The sequence below is a fragment of the Vulpes lagopus genome, chromosome 4, assembly GCF_018345385.1.
Source record: "Vulpes lagopus strain Blue_001 chromosome 4, ASM1834538v1, whole genome shotgun sequence".
Lineage (NCBI taxonomy): Eukaryota > Metazoa > Chordata > Mammalia > Carnivora > Canidae > Vulpes > Vulpes lagopus.
In genome coordinates this window covers 115019047-115034267 of record NC_054827.1, presented here as the reverse complement: position 1 = coordinate 115034267, position 15221 = coordinate 115019047, and the positions used below count along the sequence as shown (strand labels likewise).

Here is a 15221-nt window from a genome sequence, read left to right as displayed (position 1 = left end):
TCTTCTGTTTGTTCTATCCATTATTATGCATAAGATATTTAAATCTACAACCATTATTGTAGAACTATTTCCCCCTTCATTTCCATCAGTTTTTGGTTTGTAAGTTTTCAGCTATTATTTCTTCAAATATTCTCTCTGCTGCTTTCTCTCTCTCATCTTCCAGGACCCCCACAATGTGTAGGTTGGTCTGTTTTAGGGTGTCTGGTATCTCCTTTAGGCTCTGTTTGCTTTTCCTCTCTTTCTTCATTCTGTTCTCTACCTCAATAATTTCTATTGTCTCATCTTCAAGTTTGCAGATTCTTTGTTCCTTCTGCTCAAATTTGCCTTTGAATACCTCTAGGGCATTTTTCACTTAGTTATTGTACTTTTCAACTCCAGAAATTGTGGGGTGTTTTTTGTTTGTTTCTTTTTAGGTTTTCTATCTTTTTATTGACATTTCCATTCTGTTCATACATCATTTTCTTGGTCTCTTCCATATTTTCCTTAAATTCTCTGAACAACTGTCAGTTATTTTAGGGGCACCTGGGTGGCTCAGTGGGTTATCATAATACCAGGGTCCTGGCATGGAGCCCCAACATTGGCATGGGCATTGGCATTGGGGAGCCTGCTTCTCCCTCTCCCTCTGCCCCTCCCTCTGCTTCTGGTCCCTGTCAAATAAATAAAATCTTTAAAAAAAAGGGAGGGGGGACAGTTATTTTAAAGTTTGCCTTGTATATCTGCTGATGAAGTTTTGGAATATAGGTGAAGTCTGGAGCTGATTGCCAAGAATTCTTGAGACGTCTTTGGTGCAAAATGGTGGTTTTATTAAAGCACGGGGACAAGATCTATGGACAGATCAATCAAGAGTTGCCACCCCAGGTCTATGAGGGGTGATTGATTATATACCTGGAAGTTGGGAGGGTTTTGGGGATAGCGTACTAAGGAATTTTGGAAGCAAGTTTTCCAGGACCTTGAGGAGGTTAGCTATTGTTGGGGAAAGGTCACTTATTACCGGCTAATAAGACCTGAGTCATGAGACCCTTCAGATGTGTATCGGGGTGTGCCATGTGCTTGGGGGATGATCACCAACACATATCCTGGTGGGTAGAGATAAAGGAAATTTCTAAAGGAATTTTTATATGTTAAAGTAGACTTACAGGCTCCTGGGGGTTGGGCTAAGATTGCCTTCTGCCCTTAGCAGAGTATGAACACTGAGGCAGTTGAGTCCGTTGAGGGATGTCCCTTGCCTGAATTGTCAAGGAATTGTCAATGTGCTGCCACAAGCTAAATAAAGCCTTGTCCTCAGCTTGCCCTGTGTTCCCTTATCATCTGCCACTAGATCTTCTTCAAGGACTGTTTCTGTTTATTTTTTCCCTTTGAATGGACCATACTTTCCTGTTTCTTTATATGCCTTGCAACTTTTTGTTGAACATGGGACATTTAAATCTAGTAATATGGTAACTCTGGAAATCAGATTCTCCTGCTTCCCTGGGGTTTGCTGCTTTTTTGTTATTGTTTTGTTTTTTTATTGCTGTAGGATTATTTTCTCTATGCCAAGGATCAGCCTGAGGTGTAAATTTAAGGTCTTCACTCAGCCTTTCCTTGGGTATGGATGATCATTTTCTAATTTGCCCCAATATGCAGCTTTTTTAAAAAAAGATTTTATTTATTTATTCACAAGAGACACAGAGGAGAGGCAGAGACATAAACAGAGGGAGAGGCGGGCTCCCGGCAGGGAGCCCAATGTGGGACTTGATCCCGGGACCAGGGGACCACAATCACACCCTGAGCCAAAAACAGATGCTCAACTGCTGAGCCACCCAAGCGTCTGCAGTTGTTTTTCTATTGCAGTAGTTTTTAGTGTCTGACTCCCAAAAGGGGAAAACGTAAGAAAATGGAGGGTGAATTGGGTGATGGTCCTTTAAATACAGTGGAAGTCATTTCAGCTGGAGGAAGGAAGTGCTTGTAACAAAGGAAGAAATGCAACCACGACCTGCTGCCTGCCTCTTTGGATTGTGATTGCAAGCAGGAATCCACGCCCAGAGCCCGGATATTCTGAGAACAGGTTCCTTTTGCCCACTGTGGCTCCTCCAGACGGTGTGCTTGGTGCTCCATGAACATGGGTGCAGCTGCCTGCCTTCCATGTGGCTGGGGATGAGGGATGGGAAGCTGCTTCTGTGCAAAGATCTGAAATTGACAGAAATTAGCAGTGACGTACTGCCCAAATCTTCCCCTAGAAGTTACTGCTTCCAACAGGCTCCAGGCCTCCAAAATAGCCCCACCACACAGATCCCGCCAGCAGCTGCTATCTAGGAGGGGAGATAGATTCCCGGGCGCTTCCTCCTCTGCCACCTTCCCAGAATCCTCTACTTCATTTAATTTTTATTATTTCCAGTTGCGCAAAAAGAGTGGCTTGGGCTATACTTTAGCCTTGAACTCAGCTTTCGTTGCATTCCGCAAGTTTTGAAACGCCGTGTCCTCAGATTTCCTGCGATTAAATTATGATTATTGCTCAGTAGCAGATAATATAGCCTCTATTTTTGCTCTGGTACACTTGAGTGGTTGTGGGTTTTTTGTTGTTGTTGTTGTTTTGTTTTTAGATTTAAGATACTGTTACTTTTTAGCAATAGATTATATGACATTTTAAAAAAGATTCCATGAGTCCACAGTGATACAGAGACAACAGAGAGGAAGAATGGGGGCTGCTGAGCAGAGAGGAGCCCAAGCTCCGCTACCCTGCGGAGGAGGGGACATTATAAGGGAAAGGGGGGAAATCGTGTCGTCCCCTCCCCCGTGCTCCTGTGGCCAAGTCCTCGGCGCTCCCCCCCCCCCGTTTCCAGGCGGGGAAAGTCCTGGAGGGACAGCCTAGGTACCTGCCCCTGGGACGCGTGGGAGGCACTGCAGTGCAGAGGGCAGGCTGTGGGTCGGGGTGGGCAGGGGCGTGCACAGGGCGCCGAGAACCCCCGCCCACCGCTCAGGGCATCGAGCTTCGGGGGCTCCGCTCCGGCGGTCGCGCGCGCCGGGCAGCCGTGGGCGGGGCGGGGCGGGGCGGGGCCAGGGAGGCGCGCGCCGGGCAGCCGTGGGCGGGGCCGGGCGGGGCGGGGCCAGGGAGGCGCGCCGGGCAGCCGTGGGCGGGGCCAGGCGGGGCGGGGCCAGGGAGGCGCGCGCCGGGCAGTCGTGGGCGGGGCCGGGCGGGGCGGGGCCAGGGAGGCGCGCGCCGGGCAGCCGTGGGCGGGGCCGGGCGGGGCGGGGCCGGGCGGGGCGGGGCGGGGCGGGGCGGGGCGGGGCGCGGCCGCCGGAAGCGCCTTTCCCGGAAGGCACCCAGGCGGCGCCGGCCTCCGGGGGTGGCCTCGGTGATGGCTGCTGGGCGGCGGGAGCTCTCTGCCTAGCCCGAGTTGCCGCGCCGCTGGAGGATGGCCTCGCTCGGGCCGGCCGCTGCGGGCGAGCAGGTCCCGGGGGCCGAGGCGGAACCGGGCGCCGCGGGGCCTCCGCCGCCGCCGCCGCCGCCGCCGCCGTCCTCTCTGGGGCCCCTGCTCCCCCTGCAGCGGGAGCCGCTGTACAACTGGCAGGCGACCAAGGCGTCGCTGAAGGAGCGCTTCGCCTTCCTCTTCAACTCGGAGCTGCTGAGCGATGTGCGCTTCGTGCTGGGCAAGGGCCGCGGCGCGGCGGCGGCGGCCGGAGGCCCGCAGCGCATCCCCGCGCACCGCTTCGTGCTGGCGGCCGGCAGCGCCGTCTTCGACGCCATGTTCAACGGCGGCATGGCCACCACGTCGGCCGAGATCGAGCTGCCCGACGTGGAGCCCGCCGCCTTCCTGGCGCTGCTGAGGTGAGCGGCTCCCCGCTGCCCTCTCCGCGGGTCCGGGCCTCAGTTTCCTCCCGGCGGCCGGGCACTGTCCGTGTCCGCGTCCGCTGGGCGAGCGCCCTCCTGGTCGGGTCCGGCCCCGGACTGTCGCCGACCTTCGGGATCGGAGGACCGGTGGGCTGCGGTGTGGACCAGCTTGTCCCGAGGGCCCATTTGCCAAGTTTTACTTGTCTTTTTCTTGGGGACCGGCGGGGGGTGGGGGTCGGGGAGCGGAGAACTCTCGTAGGACCCTTTTTTCGCGCTATAAATTCCGACTCCTTTTTCGTTAGCGTCTGCATCGGTTGTCAGGACCCAGGGAGGCAGGACCAAAACAGGTAGGTGTGGCGTTTCTGCAGACAAGGTCACATCTGCTTAAAAACAAACCCAGCCGCCAGTGTTGAAGAGTTTGCTTTTGGCTCATCGGAGAATGCTACACGGGCTTCTGATTCATTTTAGTTCACGGAAGGGAGCTAATCGTTTGGCATTATTAGCTTGCATTCACATAAGTCCGGTTGGGGAAGTGTAGGTATTGTTTTTTTATACTTCCCCACTTGGGGTTGGGGTCCAGAAAAGTCAAGCGACTGGCCAAGGTAACAGCAGCCTCGGAAGGAAGACCGTGAGTGCTTCATTCCATCTAGAGGGTGCCTGACAACAGTGTGTTCCTAAACTAGCAGAGCCTTGGGTGGTGCTGAGCCAAAAAAATAGGTCGTGAACAGATACCTAGTCCATCCACAGCTCGATCAGGAAGATTAGTGGGAAACAATACAAAGATAAAAGAAGTAGAAAAGGAATACTAAAGTCCCATGAAAAGTGGGCAAAGGGCAGGGTAGATAACTCACTTAAAGAAAAGATAGGGCTGGGCAGCCCCAGTGGCTCAGCGGTTTAGCGGCCCAGGGCCTGATCCTGGAGACCTAGGATCGAGTCCCACGTCGGGCTCCCTGCATGGAGCTTGCTTCTCCCTCTGCCTGCGTCTCTGCCTCTCTTTCTGTGTCTCATGAATAAATAAGTAAAATTAAAAAAAAAAAAAAGATACAGCTGATTAACAAAGAATGTTTAACCTCAGTGAGTAAAGAAATAGAAATTAAAAGCAAACCCTTTCCTCCCAGTATTTTAAAGATAATATTGGAAAAGCCTTCTCTGATAAAGGTGGTGGCAGAACAGTTTGGCACTATAGATGCCCTGCCTCCCCCGTCCCCCCTCCGTGTTCAGGTACTGAAAAAAATGTTTATAAAAATATTTACAGCTGGGTTATTTATAGTAGTAAGGAAGCAGTTAGCTGGAGGGAATGGTTAGATAAACAATGATAGGTACTTTAGATGCAGTATAATGCTACTGAGCAGGAGACTGATGAGGACGAGGTAATATTAACATGGGAAATGTGTATAATAGCACTGGAAACTGTGCTGTGGATAAAATTGTGAAGAATAAGGGAACAAACATATACCTAGAGATATGGATAGGAGAAAGTATACCAAAATGCTAACCAGAGCTGTATTGGAGTGGTGAGATGATAGTGCCTTTTTCTTCCTCTTTTCTCTTTGTTTCCCATAATTTATGCAATTTAGTTAAATTATATTTATAAAGAGAGAGGAAAAAACGCTCAAAAGCTAGGATCTAGGTCATTTTCATTTTGGTTTGAGATTATTGACAGGAGGATTGGTTATAGCTTATTTAGATTTTCTAGACTGTATTTTAAAGCGATTTGTTGGTGTACCTGCATTGTAATATCCTTGAGTGCTTGTTAAATTTATAGATCCCTTTCTCTCTCTTTGAAATATTGTAATGTTTGGAGATGGGACCTTGAGAGCGTTTTTAATACTCTCTGTAAATACTAGTACCGACTAAATATGAGAGCCACTGATCTAAAAATACTGTCCAGTTTTTTCCTTTAAAATTAGGGATTGGGGGCACCAGGTTGTGATCTCTGGGTCCTGGGATCGAGCCCCACATGGTGCTCCCTGCTCAGGGTGGGGGGGCCTGCTTCTCCCTCTGCCTCCCACTTATGCTCTCTCGCTCACTGTCTCTCAAAAAAAAAAAAAAATCTTAAAAAAAATAAAAACAGATTGGTAGAATAAGAATGCAGAGGGAAAAATGCTTAGTAGATATTTTTACTGAAGCTGTTAATCAGTCAATGCTTTCTATCAATAGAAAATAAGTAGGTTAATTTTAAAGTCTTTGAAATTTTTCTGTGTTCAGTGTGGTCATTGTATTTGTCCTTCCTCAGATTCCAGTCATTGTTCTATTCTGAAATGATATCTGGACTGATTGTTACATGATATCTGGACCAAAAGGTATTGGTGGCCGGGAAAGCATAGATGCTGTCCTTACTTATTCTTGTGTGACAAACAGATGTCTCATAGTTAGTACTTGCTGAGTGGGGAAAACTGGTTAGCTTGGGCCTATTTTTATTATGTTTACAAACTGAATCAGTTAGCATTATAAAAAAACTGCTTGTTTTGATCTGCCTGACCTTAAAGTGATGTTCTTCAGTTGTTCATTTGAGAAACACCATGCATGCCTTCCTTGTGCCAGCCACTGTTTTAGATGTTGGATACAGCAGTGAAGAAGAAAAAGTCCCTGCCCTCATGTAGTTTAAAATCTGGTAAGGAAAAACAAAGATATAATGTCAAGTATTGATAAGTATTTTATTTATTTATTTATTTATTTATTTTTATTTTAAAAAAGATTTTATTTACTGATTCATGAGAGACACAGAGAGAGGCAGAGACACAGCAGAGGGAGAAGCAGGCTCCCTGTGAGGATCCCGATGTGAGACTCAATCCCAGGACTCCGGGGTCTTGACCTGAATCAAAGGCAGATGGTCAACCTCTGAGCCACCCAGTGAGCCACCCAGGTGTCTCTGATAAGTATTTTAAAGAAAAATGATCACGCTGTGAGGGAAGGAGCATTCTGAGCAAGGCAAAGCGTGTCTAAGGTCCTTAATTTCTCCTGTTGAATGAACTGCAAGAGTAAAGCAGTGTGATTTGAGCAGAATGAATAAGGGGGGAAGTGGTCAGAAAGACAGACTGGACAAGGTTGTACAAGGCTGGATAGCCTGTGGAGAGACTGATGTATGGTGGGAAGCATTTGGAAAGTTTTCAGTGGGGAGGTGATAGGATCTGATTTACATTTTTAAAAACTCATTCTGGCAGTTTGGAGATTAGACTGCAGAGGAAGTAAAAGGGGAGCAGCAAGTTGAATTAACAGGCTTTTGCAGTAGTCCAGGCAAGAAAAATGATAGTGGGTTATATATACCAGAATGGGAGTGACTGGGATAAAAGGTGATCACATTGTGAATATATGATTGACCTTTGAACGACATGAGTTTGAACCACATGGGCACACATACATGTGGATTTTTTCCAACAAGTACAGTACAGTAAATATTTTCCTTTATGATTTTCTTAATAACATTTTCTTTTTTCTAGCTCACTCAATTGTAAGAATACAGTATATAGTAATACAACATACAAAATAATGTATTAATTGACTATGTTATCAGTATGTCTTCTGGTCAACAGTAGGCTATTAGTAAAGTTTTTGGGGAGTCAAAAGTTATATGCAGGTTTTCACCTTTGTGGAGGGAGGGGGATAGGGAGTGGAGGCCATGTCCCTAATCCCTGTGCTATTCAAGGGTCAACTGTATTTTGTAAAGGTAGAACCAAGATGTCTAAGATGTTCAAGGAGGGCTGTAGAGTACAGCCATAAATATGAAGCCGGAGTTTAGGGAAGAGCTTCTTGGTGAACATAGATTTGAGAGCTAAAAGTGGATGATTTTTAAAGCATGAGACCAAATGAGATTATCTAGGGAGGGAATGCAGATTGTGAACAGAGGCACCAGGATGAGCCCTGGGGGCCTCCACCAAGGGGAGATGTAGAAGAGAAACAGAATAAAATGAGACTGAGACACAGCTGGCAGTGCAATTAATAGAAGCAAGGAGACTGGGATCTTGAAAGTCAAGGTGAAGAAAGTGTTTCAACTGAGGGGGAGCTGTCAGCTGTGTTAAATGCCGCTGAGAGTTGGGTGAAATGAGGCTATTGGTAACCTTGGCAAGAGTGGCAAATGGATTGGAGTAGATTGGGGATGGAATAGGAGGTGAGGCGGGGCGGGGCGGTGGGGGGACAGCTAGTGTAAACAGTCATCTCTGCAGCAGATGTATTGCAGAAAGGAAGAGAAATGGAGTGGTGGCTGGAAGGGACATGATTAACTATTCCTCAGGATTCTGTCTTCAGCCGCCTTCTTCCTTTTTCCTATTAACTCATGGCCTTACATACTTCTCTAGCTATATTTGCCAGACTTCCACTCAGTTTTGTCTTATTTTTAAAAAAAGATTATTTATTTGAGAGAGAGAGAGCGCGCAGTGATGGAGCGGGCAAGGGAGAGGGAGAAGCAGACTCCCTGCTAAGCAGGGAGCCCGACGGGGCTGGAGGTGGAGGTCGTGGTGCTCCAATCCAGGATGCTGGGATCATGATGTGCGCTGAAGTCAGACCCTCAACCATCTGAGCCACTCAGGTGCTCCTCTACTCAGTTTTAGAACTCTACTTCCAATCTGACATTCACAAAATGAAAGTCTAATATCCATACACATGAACATATAAATAAAAATAATGTGACATTTAACAGGTATTTACTGTTCCTAAGTACCTTCTGTGCTCTTAAATTCCCACAGTCTCAGGGACGCCTGAGTGGGTCAAAGGTTGGGAATCTGCCTTCAACCCAGGGTGTGATGCTGGAGTACTGGGATCGAGTCCCACATCAGGCTTCCTGCATGGAGCCTGCTTCTCCCTCTGCCTCTCTCTGTGTCTCTCATGAATAAATAAATAAAATCTTAAAAAAAAAAAAATTCCCACAGTCTCTGAGCAGGTACTCATTTATTTATTTATTTAAATTTTATTTTTAAGTCATCTCTATACCAAAGTGGGGCTCAAATTCATAATCCTGGGATCAAGAGTCCCTTGCTCCACCGACTCAGCCAGCCAAGCATCCTGAACAGGCACTCTTATTATTACACTCATTTTCAATCAGCTTTTGCCACAGTAATGCTATAAAGTGCCCCAAAATTTGGGGACTTAGGAAACAATCATTTATTCTTGCTAGTGACTATTCTTAGTGCATCAGTTGGGTGACTGACAAGCTGTGACTCCAAGCTGTAGTGTCCTTCCTCTCCTGTTCTGTGTGTTTCTTATCCTTTGTGGACTATTTGTGAGGGTTCTCCCTCATAATTTGTTTTCCTGCATGGCTTCAACCAAACTGTGCCTTTACTCTCAGCTGTACTCATTTTATACTTTGCTAGCCAGTTCTCTTTCTGATGGTGTCCCTTCTGCCATGTTCTTTTAGTTAGAGGGAGTCACACATGGCCAGCCCAGGTTGATTATGGGGCAGGTTTCTATAAGGCCATGGACAATAGAAGGCATGATTTACTGGGGCCATCTTCAGAGATGAGTTATCATAGTGTGCCTGATACATAATTCTGTTATAATTGTAACATTTTAATCATTTCATTGCTAACCCTGTGGGCAGAGCTATCTTACCCATGTTTGTATTTCTCAGACCTGTCACAGTGCCCAGTATTGTTTTTTTTAAGGATTTTATTTATTTATTCATGAGAGACACAGAGAGAAAGAGGCAAAGACACAGGCAGAGGGAGAAACAGGGCCCACGCAGGGAGCCTGATGTGGGACTTGATCCTGGGACTCTGGAATCACGTCCTGAGCCGAAGGCAGATGCTCAACCGCTGAGCCACCCAGGCATCCCAGTGCCCGGTATTATATAGTTGCTCAGTACATGTTTTTGAGTAAAATGAATGAGTCAGTAGTGATAAAAAGGTTCTTATGTGTGATCTTGTGGCTTTTCTTATTTAAAGTGAAGTTTTCACCATAGTTTTTAAAAATTTTTGCTTAATTATAATCTAAATTTTATCTTTTAGAAAACCATTAGTCTTTGGTGTGAGGGGAATAGGAATAGTTTAATGGCATAATTTCTCTTGTGCTCCTGTCCTTAAATGTAATAAATGAAGGCTGAAATGTGCATTTTAAAATGCAAAGAATTGGGGTGCCTGGGTGGCTCAGTTGGTTAAGCACCTGCCTCTTGATTTCAGCTCAGGTTGTGTGATCTCAGGGTCTTGGGATCAGCTCGTGCTTTGGGCTCCACGCTCGGTGGGGAGTCTGCTTGGGGTTCTCTATCTCCATCTTCCTCTGCTTCTCCAGGCCATACGCACTCTCTCTCCCCCTCTCTCAAATGAATGCATAAACCTTAAAAAAAAAAAAAAGAATTATGATAATATGATTAATTTTTAGTTATATTTTGTAAACTTTGGCTTATTTTTTATTATAGAAATTTTAATAGAATGTAAGAAAACATAGAAGTAAAATATGAACCAAGATGGTTCCTGGATTTTTAAGTAGTCTATTTCCACATTAAAAGTGAATGTGGGGGGCACCTGGGTGGCTCAGTCAGTTAAGTCTTTGCCTGTGGCTCAGGTCATGATCCCAGGGTTCTGGGATCGAGTCCTGTATCGGGCTCCCTGCGGGGTACCTACTTCTCCCCCTGCCTATGTCTCTGCCTTTCTCTGCCACTCATGAATAAATAAATAAAATCTTTAAAAAAATCCCTTGATATAAACCAAAGGTATATTACCAAAGCGTAGCTTAATAAAAGCAGTTTGAATGGGAGGGTGTGTGTGTGTGTATCTCAAATATAATAATCTAAAAACCCATTCTCTCTTGTTCCTGGCATTTTCTTCCCACTCTCTTGTCATTGTTTAGTCGTATTTTAAGAAGAAATTTCTCTAGGACGTTTTTGCAGATCTCTCTGACAAAGCTCCCAGATGCTTGTAGAACCACATACTTCAACTTTGTGGTGCTTGCCTTCTCGTCTACTCACATACAAAGGCAAATGGTGATAAAGGCCCCACATTTCTGCTCTTTATTTTATAACTCTAGTAATTTTTGCCTGAAAAAAAATGAAGGCAGATATAAAGATTCTTCCTACTTTGCCCTTTAAATGAAGATGTCACAGGTTTCTAGTTCAAGAAGGGACCTGAGCATGCAGTAACCCTTCTCTCCCAATTTAAGTGACTAAGAAAATACAAAAGAATAAATCCAAAAGAATGAAGGGGGAAAGGGAGATGGGCACAAAGCCAGCAGTGTGAAAGAGGGATAGAGTCCCTGAGAGTGTTGATGATGGGAGGGAGGGGATGATGGCAGGGGTGGGGGGGGTGGTGAGAGGGACAGAATCCAGGGCTCCGTGAACATGAACCGTGAACCATAGTGGAGGTGGGAGCTGTCTTCCCTGGAAGAAACCCCTGCCCCTCAGGTTCTAGGCCAGGCTTGTAGGAGGGTGGGTGAGATGAGAAGGCGGAGCTAAAACGTGAGAATTGAAAGCTTGCTTTTAGATTGCATCCTCACCCAGCTCTTGGAGACTAACTCTCATGACTTCCTCCTGACAGGCTCCTCTTTGAATAAGCTGAACAAACTGTCTGGGAGAGCTTAGGTTCTATAGAGTCATGGCATTAAGAGTCCCTGACCTAGAGGGTGGTTTCCTATTCTCACCCTAGGTACCAGTCAGCAAGCCTCCCACATACACAGAGCTCCCAGCTAGCCTGTCCATTTTAGGGATGGTTTAGCTGGAAAACAGGCCCATCTACACAGCGGCAAAGAAAACCAAGACCAGCTACTGGAATAACGAGCTGGAGACAACCATTGATCATTTAGCATACAAGGGGAATGGGAACTTGAAGACAAAGACCAAGAGTAGCTGGTCCTGGAGGAAACAGATAATTCAGGGAACAGAAAGGAACCTTAAAAACTTGGTTAATATCATCTTGGAGACTTGAGAACATTTTTTGCACCCATGAAACTGAGACATGGTGCTGCGGAGAAGAAAAAAGGAATGACTAAGAAAGCAACAAGAATTCTTAGAAATGTGCGCATGTATTGCTGGGCGGGGGTGGGGTGGGAATAGAAGGCCAGAAGATGACAGCACAGACATCTGAAACATAGAGGAAAATAGGAAAAAAAAATGAAGCAATATAAAAATAAGCAGCTAACACTTGCTGTGGCTAAGTATTTGTCAGGCACTATTTCAAACACTATATATTTCAGTTTATACTAATCTTCAAGAGAGCATGATGGAGATACTGTTACTGTCGTTTCAGAAAGGAATATAAGGATGATAGCTTGTTTAAAGTCACAGAGCTGGCAGTGAGGGGACAGACTCATACCTGAGCTATCTTTTCCTGAGACCACAAAGGTGAAAACAGCCCTCACCTGGCTGGCTTGCCAGGTTAGCCCTGGAGACAGGCCCAGGCCCAGGCCCAGGCCCAGAAATGGTGTGTTCCATGGTAGTCAGCTTTGTGTTTTTCCCACCACCTTCATGCAGGTAACAGCACCTGCCTTCCTCATGGGAAGATTAAATGGATTGGCATCTCACAGGGTATGCACTCAACAAACGCTGATTTTTCTCCCTCTCCTTTTTGTTCATCTCCCTCCCCCTGACTACAAGTGACTGTGCCTTACTTGGTTTTTAATTCCCTGTACTCATCACAAAGTGTGGCATATAACTTTAGGGTAAATATTGTGAGGGCAATACAGATGGTTGACTTAGGTTTCTAAAAGGTTTTGGGGAAAAAAAAGTTTTAAAATGGTGTGATTGGGATCCCTGGGTGGTGCAGCGGTTTGGCGCCTGCCTTTGGCTCAGGGTGCGATTCTGGAGACCCGGGGTCGAATCCCACATCGGGCTCCCGGTGCATGGAGCCTGCTTCTCCCTCTGCCTGTGTCTCTGCCTCTCTCTCTCTCTCTCTCTCTCTCTGTGACTATCATAAATAAATTAAAAAAAAATAAAAATAAATAAAAAATAAATAAAACGGTGTGATCCTGAAAATCAGCAAGCCTCACATCGAAGGCTGAGCTAAAGAGAATGAGAATGAGCATTCTCCACTAGAGAGAGTTGTAAGCTCGGTGATGTTATTCGAGGAGCACAGGCTTCTGGTTAGGGCAACAGGTTGGGGGATGTAATGGGCCAGGGTTTCTTGTGTGGTGGTAATGAACACAGGAATGAGAGAAGAGGAAGTTGAAAGGTAGAGGGTAGCAACAGGAAATAGAACTTCTTTCTTCACTCCCTTCAGTGTAAAAAAGGATTTGAAAGATGTTAATGGGTTTTCTTATTTTATGACTTGGGTCCTAGGAATATACATATAATAATTAGTGTTTTTAGTATCACAAAAACACCATTTTTAGAAAGATTTATTTATTTTAGAGAGTGTGTGCATTAGCAGGGGGAGGGGCAGACAGAGAGCCAGAATCCCAAGCAGACTCCCCTCTGAGCACAGAGCCCAGTGCAGGGCTGGATCTCACGACCCTGAGATCAGGACCTGAGCTGAAATCAGAGAGGGATGCTCAACCAACTGAGCCACCTAGGTGCCAAGCAGAATGCGATTCATGTTCTTCATGCCATTCACCCCCCTTGGCTTTCCTGCATATAGTTGAGAACTGAGCAGTACACACAGGGTCTCTGAAGAGCCACAAAAAAGGCCTAAAATTGATATGCAGAAGCTCCAGGATAATTCAACTAGAACTGCCCAGGCTTTCCCTGAAGCATCTTATACCTCATTTGCAGTTCTATGCCACTGATCTATCTAGTGATTGCAGTTAGAAGCAGCTCACTGGGAGGAGGCAGTATTGGACGGGTAGTATTCTGAGGGAAAATTGGACCGAAATACCCAAAAAGCACAAAACCTAAATACCCAAAAGCACATGGGTCATTTAAGATATTATTAAATTGTTTTATTCCTCCAAAGACCCAGTTTGCTAGTCTTTGGGTATTATGCTAATTTGAGAATAACAATGAAAGGTTAAAAGATGCCCAGAATACCATTATCAGCAAATAAATGACTGTTTTAACATCTAGAAATGGAAACTTCAGCTATCTGTAGATTTGTTTAAATGAACATTCTTTGAAGGAGAAGTAAGTGAATCACTGCTGTCCTAAGCTGCTGTTGGGTGCCGAAAGACCTCTGAAAATTTTGCTTAAGAGAGATGGGTCTGTCTTGTGGTCTTCGGTTCTGTCGGTAAAATGGGGACACTACCCATCTCTCAGGATTGAGTAAGCATAAATATGAAATGATATATGTGCAAATGCCCTGTAGCCCTGCAAAGTCTGATATCAATTTCAGGTTGTTTTTCAGTTTGCTCATTATCTTTTAAAATATTTCTCAGAGGTTTCACTCTGATGGATTGCTTATCTAAATTATTAATGGCTATTTCTTTTTTTTTTTTTTTAATGGCTATTTCTATACTTTCCCATTTGCTTTCCAGATTTCTATATTCTGATGAAGTTCAAATTGGCCCAGAGACCGTTATGACCACTCTTTACACTGCTAAAAAATATGCAGTCCCAGCCCTGGAAGCACATTGTGTGGAATTTCTCACGAAACATCTTAGAGCAGATAATGCCTTTATGTTACTTACTCAGGTAAGTAAATATAGCTAAGGTGTGTATCATCGTAGTTTTAAAAATTGCATATAACTGCATATGAGTATTAACATATTTCCTGGAGAATTGTACATCATTAAAGTGTGTGTAATTATTTTTATAGTACCATTCAGGGAAATATATTAGATTCATATGCTTTTAGAACAGAATAGAAAATTAGAGTTAATACATTACCATATAGGTGAAAAAAGTGAAGCTTTATGTAAGTAGGCTGTTGTGACACAGAGCTATACAGTTGTGTACAATTGGAGTTGGAATTAGGATCCAGTGTTGTGCCTGGTAGGATTTGAGAGTATGATAGCATGAGATTTTCTAGACATCTTCGATCTCAATTTTTGTTGGGTCTGAATAAAGATTGAAGTTTCAAGTCCAGAAGAGTTGTAACATATACTATCTTTGGACTTAACCTGGAAGCTTGGAGGAGTGAGAATTTAAAGTTTATATGGAATGTTCTTTCTCTAATATTTAAAAGTTTTCACTAAATACAGTGTATGTATAGAGAAGTACACATTATCGTAAGTACACAATCTGATGGATTTTTACAAATTGAACACATCTCTGGAACCATTACGCAGTCTTTACCATATTACTTGGCATTTATTAAATGCCTGTAATCTGAGCTTTGTACTTTGGATATAAATAAATCACTATTTTTCTTTTTAGACAAAGTTATAATGCCCTTATACGAATTGTTTTAAAAATTCTAAGCTAGGGCAGCCCCAGTGGGGCAGTGGTTTAGCGCTGCCTGCAGCCTGGGGTGTGATCCTGGAGTCCCAGGATCGAGTCCCACGTCAGGCTCCCTGCATGGAGCCTGCTTCTCCCTCTGCCTGTGTCTCTGCCTCTCTCTCTCTCTCTCTGTGTCTCTATGAATAAATTAATAAAATCTTAAAAAAAAATTCTAAGCTAGCC

The 15221-nt window shown here is 44.9% G+C and overlaps 1 protein-coding gene across 1 annotated transcript in view; it reads left to right on the top strand.

Moving 5' to 3' along the window:
• Positions 1-3276: 3276 nt before the first annotated feature.
• BTBD1 (BTB domain containing 1) overlaps positions 3277-15221 on the top strand; it is a 41093-nt gene continuing 29148 nt past the window's right edge. Inside the window, exons 1-2 of the mRNA XM_041752672.1 lie at positions 3277-3805; positions 14135-14291. Coding sequence (XP_041608606.1) covers positions 3393-3805; positions 14135-14291 — 570 coding nt within the window. The 5' untranslated portion in view covers positions 3277-3392. The remainder of the gene's footprint in view (positions 3806-14134; positions 14292-15221) is intronic.